Genomic DNA, 6367 nt, shown 5'->3' on the forward strand with positions numbered 1-6367 from the left:
ATTATGCCGAAACTGTAGAATTATACCAAATCTGCTACTATTGTGGTGATTTAAAAGGCCAAATAACCCTTTTGCAGAAGTCATCGTACCATCAACCCCTGGACATAGAATTTCTATTTTCGAACAACTTCAAAAATTTCGGTGGTCACCTATTCAAAGTGGGTTATATCCAATACCTCCCCTACATGTTCTGTACCGAAAAAACTGTACTCCACAACATCACGTTGTGTCAAAAACCAACTGGTTCAGAATTCCTCTTGCTACACACTCTAAGTCGACACTTAAATTTCACCTATCAATTGATAGAAACCCAAAATGACCATTACGACGTTCTCGTAGACCAAGTAGCCCAAAAACACGCAGATTTTGCCATCAGCGGCCTTTCCATAACAACCAAACGCATGAAAATCTTGAAATTTTCCGACGTTCTTCGATTCGAACCCTTCGTCTTGCTTTACATTTCCCAAAAATCGTTTCTGTCTAAGTTGGTCGATTACGAACTCAAGAATCTAATTCTAGAATTGTTTTTGTTGGTGGTGATGTTTTTCCTATCTTTGTTGGTGTTCTTTCTTGGCAAAAAGTGTACTAAGTTGAAATTATCACTAGTGGATATATTTATGATATTTTTGAAAAGTAAGTACGAACAAGGTGCGAATGTCAAAACTGGTGATTCCAATTCGACTGTCGTGATTTTTGCATCTTGGTGGATTTTTGCTTTGATTGTGAATGTTATCTATCGATCTATGTTGGTTTCGCTGATGGTGCAAAAGCCACTGGAACATGAATCGTTGCAAGATTTGGTTGATCATGGGTATGAGATCGTTTTGAAGGAGAATACTACTTATATTGAGTTGTTTTTAAAAACTGAGGAAAAATTAATCAACAGGTTAGGTTTTATTTTTTGCTGAATGTGTCACTAAGATTGTTTCAGATCAACCACGCTAGTGTTGGATAAGTGTGAAATTTTCTCTTATATTCAGAACAAGAAAGCCCTCGTTCCTGCCGAAATTGGTAGGAATCTCTATAACAACGTGAAGTATTGTTCTAGCGTACGTCATGTGTTTATTGATGTTGAAAAGTTTACAATGAAACCGCTTTCGGTGACCCCGCACGCTTGGGGGTTTGGACCTGAAGCTCCATTTGTCGATGAATTTAACCGATATATTAATAAACTTCGAAATGGTAATCACTATTTACAAACAATTGATAACAAAAAACCTGTTTTGATTTTTTAGGAGCAGTATTAAAAATGTGGAAAAATATGGTGTTACTACAAAATAATGTTTACATTTTTAGAGAACAAAGTCGTCCGAAACAGGATAAAAATGTCATTGATTTTGAATCTTTTATTTTCCATTTTCTGGTTTACTTGGCGCTAATAATGGTCTCTATTGTTTGCTTCTTATTTGAACTTTTGTATTCGTGGTACAGAAGAACATCCCGAATTCCGAAAAAATTTGTTTGCTCATCCCCTCCAAGAATCTGCTGACGTGTTGTTAAAAATTTTTTACTTGAAACTTGATCGTTAACAAAACGATAAAAATGTAATGAAATTGCTTTCTATTAATTCATTAAATGCCTCTTTAATCACTTAGTGAATTACCAAGTTTATATTCAACGACCCACTCTCAAAACAACAATGTTCCAGGTAGTTGCTATTGTAGCGTTTTTAATTGTCATACAACAACACTTTGCTATCAATTTAATTAGAGAAAATATTGCGCCACTTGATCAATTTTCCCCAAATTATTTGCATAATGACCCACAAACTCGTCTAGTTTTGCATTTTGACAACACGCTAAAGATGCCGCAAATTTCTTCTTAACAAAAATATCGACTTCACTGAAAATAATTAACCACGACACTGCCACAATACAACCCAGTTTAAAAAAGCGTGGTGTCAGATACTTAAATCTGGTCTTCTTATCCAACCCTTTGAGATTCTGTGCACTATGTAGGAACATTCAAACAACCGACCTTATTGTATTTTTTACAAACCCGACTAATTTTCTCTCGGTGTCTGAAAATGTTTCCAAATTATCAAATCTAAGAGGATCTAGAGGAGTTGCTGTGGTGAATTACGCCGAAGATGTAGAACTATATAACATCTGTTTCTATTGTGGTGATATCAAAGTTAAAATGACGCTGGTCCAGAAGTCGTCGTACGACCAACCAGTAGACATAGAATTTCTCTTTTCGAACAACTTCAAAAATTTCGGTGGTTACCTATTTAAAGTAGCTTACAAGGATTATCTTCCCTACATGTCCTGTACTCGAAAAATTGTAGTAAATAATATCACGTTGTGCGAAAAGGCACTTGGTTCAGAATTTCTCTTGCTCCACACCCTAAGTCAACATTTGAATTTCACTTATCAATTGATAGAGGCACTAAGTGATCACTACGACATTCTTGTAGATCACGTGATTCTAAAACACGCGGATTTTGCCATTGGTGGTGTCTCCGTAACAAACAGACGCCTGAAAATCTTAAAATTTACCGATGTTCTTAGATTTGAACCTTTTGGCTTGTTGTACCTTTCTCAAAAATCGTTCTTCTCGAAGTCGTTCGACTACGAATTGAAAAATTTAATTTTGGAGATGTTTTTTTTGGTGGTGATGTTTCTGTTATCTTTGTTGGTAACTCTTATCAACAAGTGGTGTGCTGGTTGTAAATTGTCGGTCGAAGACATATTCTTGGTGGGTGAATTCCAACGTGAAACCAGTACTGATAGATTTGTTTCAGATATTTGTGAAAAGTAAGTACGAACAAGGTGCGAACGTGAAAACAACTGGTTCCAACTCGACTCTTGTAATTTTTGTGTCTTGGTGGATCTTCGCTTTGATTGTGAACGTCACCTACAGGTCAATGCTTGTTTCGATGATGGTTCAAAAACCCATGAAACATGATACGTTGCAAGATTTGGTTGATCAGGGATATGATATCGTTTTAAGGAAGAATACTACGTATATGCAGATGTTTTTGGAAGCTGAGGAACGACTAATTAACAGGTTAAATATAAATGTTATAAATTTGCGTCTAGGATTGTTTTTCAGGTCGACTACTTTACTGTTGGATAAGTGTGAAATTCTTCCGTATATCCAGACCAAGAAAGCCCTCGTTCCTATTGAATTTACTATCAATCTCATTCACAATCGACAATCTTGCTCGACAACCATAGATGTTAAAAAATTTACAAAAAAAGCTGTTTCGGTGACCCCTCACGCTTGGCCTTTTAGACCTGAGACTCCATTTGTGGACGATTTTAACGTCTATTTTAAGAAACATCTAAACAGTAATCGATCACTCAGCTTGACCAGAAAACATTGTTTAATTTTTAGGAGCGTTGTTAAAAATGTGGGAAAATAACGTTCTACTGAAAAAAAATATCTTCACTTTTCCAGAGAGGACCCTTGTGAACCAAGAGAAAAATGTCATCGATTTTGAAGCTTTCGTTTTGCATTTTCTTGTTTACTTGGTGTTAATCGTGGTGTCTATTTGTTGTTTTTTGTTTGAAGTTTTGTACTGGTGGTGGTTGGGAAGGAATACGAAGGGTTCAAATTATATGCTTTAATTAACGTATAAAGCCCCATTAATAATCAGCCATTATGTTTAACAGTTTTGAGTAAACCAACTCCCTAATCCTGTTCCCTATCAACCAATCCGGGTGTTTGATAGTACCATTGACTAAATTGCTGCTAGCACAAGCACCACCTAGTTCCTTGCATACTCTAGCAGCATCCACTTCAGACACTAATAAATCATTCCGACTATAAAATAAGTGACATTTTGTGCTAACCAGCGACAAATTGTACGAAGGAGGAGTCGAAGACCCATACACTTCCTCATTCTTCCTTCTTCCAAAGTCGTACCTCCGAAAGTACCCCGACTTAATAATTTGCATATAATGATGGCCTTGCTTTCTGGAGACTGGTACTACAAAGTGTGTCAAAAAATAAGTCAGCCTGTTTGAATCCTCTTGATTTGTTTTATAGCCAAAAATATCCATAGAAATTAAATTACACAACCTGAAACTAAAAGAGCATACTCTTCTTAACACAAAAAACAGATTATTTGGAGGAACTTCATTAATTTTGAAAACTTTGAACCACAGGTTTAAAATACTGTTCCAGTTGGTACCAACTGGAACGCTTTTCATGTGACCCAACTAAGCAACAGGTGCCATGGCCATATGTACTTTGATTTTAGCGTTATAGGTGGGGTGGGTTGCCATCATGACGAAAAAGATGGTGGTACCTTGGGAGTACCCCACATAATGGAGGCTAGCTTGATGGGTGACGTTCAAAACGTAATCGACCATTGCTGGAAGATCGATCGTGCCCATTTCGTGCCAGCTGAAGTCCCAGAATTTGGGGTCTCGGTTTGGGTGGAGTGTGGTGTGGTTGCGCGAGGACGGGGTTCCTCGGACGTTGCCAAGCCAGACGTCGTAACCTTCATCAGCTAGTAGAAAACCTGAGGGAGAATGTAGTTTGTTTTGGAAGAATAGGGTGGTTTACCTAGACCATTTTTCACCCCAGTGGAAACGAAGCTACTTGATTTAACAAACAGTCCATGGAGTACCAGGACAGGTTTACGGATCGTGTTTTTAGCAGGCAGGATGCGGTGAAGGGTTAGAATGTAACCATCAGAGGTGGTCACGTGGTGTATTTCATTCGGGTATCCATATTTGTTCAAAATTTGGGGCTACAAAAAGGCGTTATGGTCAGAAAAACGTGTCACAACTTACTGTTGTCAAATGGGCATTTTCTTTGTCCGCAAAGACTCTGAAGAGATGAATGAAAAAGCAAACGTTTAAAACCTTTTGGTATACCATTTTTACTTGGTATTTTATTTAAAACGCTAAGAAACGGTTGATAATAGGAAGTACTTTGTACTTTACGATCAGTTTAACGACTTCGTGCTGGGTTTAGTCATGACGCTGATATCAATAACTACTTAATTAATAATGGATGGTTTTAAAACAGAAAGATAAAAATTAGGACGTAATCGTAAGTTGGTAAATTCGCACCTTTACAAGGAAAATTTTCGACTACCCTGACTCCCGTAACAATCCTTAATAGTACCTTCTGTGATTAAATGTGTCTCGACACAAGCACCAAGTTCCCCACTTAACCAACTAAGGTCAAAGTCCATCACTATCAAGATCATCGATACAAAACAAGTGTGTCATTACCGTACAGAGAAGAAATAAAAAAAGCGGCATCGATAAACCGTACACATTAATATTAAAAATACCAAAAACCCTCAAGATTCTTGGAGATTCCATCAAAAACAGCGTCCTTCAAGATTATTTCAAATATTTGCAAGAAGAGAACACCAGGGTCAGGTCAAGTCAGGTCAGGTCAGATCAGGTCCCAATTCGTTCAAATTTTTCCAAAAAACAAAACACCAAGGGCCTTCAACATTCTTCCAAATTCTTCCAAAAATAAAGCAACAGGGATTCCAAGAATCTTTGAAATTCTTTCAAAAATAGAACACCACGGGATATTGACAACTGACATAATTTTGCTTCTAATTACAATGTGGATGTTTGCCGTTTTGATGTTATGTCCCTCTAAATTTGAAAAAAGGCTGTTGTAACTCAAAGAAGAGACCTTCCCACATTTTCGTCACTGCAGAACAAAGAGCTCCAGTCTCCGACCTAAAAACTACTACCTGGTACTAAGAACCTTCAGGGAATCGAATGCTCCAATCCGCAAATTAAATACTTCTGGCGTTTTGGAGTTATATCACGTTGAATTGGAAAAAATGTCATTTTCTAGCTCACAAAATGGCACCTTTCTACATATTCGTCACTCTAGGTTGAACAAATAAAGTATTCGGTCTAAAAATTCGCCCACAAAAATAGAGAACTCCAGAAAATCGAATGCTTCAAACCGGAATAGCGATTCTTGTGTCATTTTGGAGTTATGACTCTTCAAATTTGAAAAAAAGATTGTTGTTTAACTCAAAAATGACCCTTTCCACATTTTGGTCACTCTAGACCAAATAGTTACAGTATCCGGTCTAAAAGTTTGATCGTCGTACCAGAAATCTTCAAGAAATCGAATGCTTCAAACCAGAATGCCATTTTTTGCCGTTTTAGAGTTATGTCTCTTTAAATCTGAAACAAGGTTATTTTTTAACTTTAAAATGTGTCTTCCCACATTTTAGTTACTCTAGGCCAAACGGTTCCAGTATCCGTACTAAAAATTTGGTCGTGGTACTAGAAATCTTCAAGGAATCGAATGATTTAAAGCACGAATGAAATCCTTGTGCTGTTTTAGAGTTATATCACGTTGAATTGGAAAAAAAGCTATTTTTTTATTCAAAAATGACACTTTTCTACATAATCGTCACTCCACATTA

General features: G+C 36.9%; 1 protein-coding gene across 1 annotated transcript; it reads right to left on the reverse strand.

The window, feature by feature from the left end:
• Positions 1-3590: 3590 nt before the first annotated feature.
• LOC135129758 (lipase 1-like) lies at positions 3591-4832 on the reverse strand. Its single transcript, XM_064057007.1, has 4 exons — positions 4746-4832; positions 4516-4702; positions 4168-4471; positions 3591-4032 (listed from the first exon to the last, which is right to left on the reverse strand). The coding sequence occupies exons 1-4, from the start codon at positions 4830-4832 to the stop codon at positions 3591-3593; spliced, it is 1020 nt and encodes a 339-aa protein (XP_063913077.1).
• Positions 4833-6367: the final 1535 nt, after the last annotated feature.

The sequence above is a fragment of the Zophobas morio genome, unplaced genomic scaffold, assembly GCF_036711695.1.
Source record: "Zophobas morio isolate AGI-343-1 ecotype UQ-CSIRO unplaced genomic scaffold, CSIRO_AGI_Zmor_V1 ptg000016l, whole genome shotgun sequence".
In the NCBI taxonomy this organism is placed as follows: domain Eukaryota; kingdom Metazoa; phylum Arthropoda; class Insecta; order Coleoptera; family Tenebrionidae; genus Zophobas; species Zophobas morio.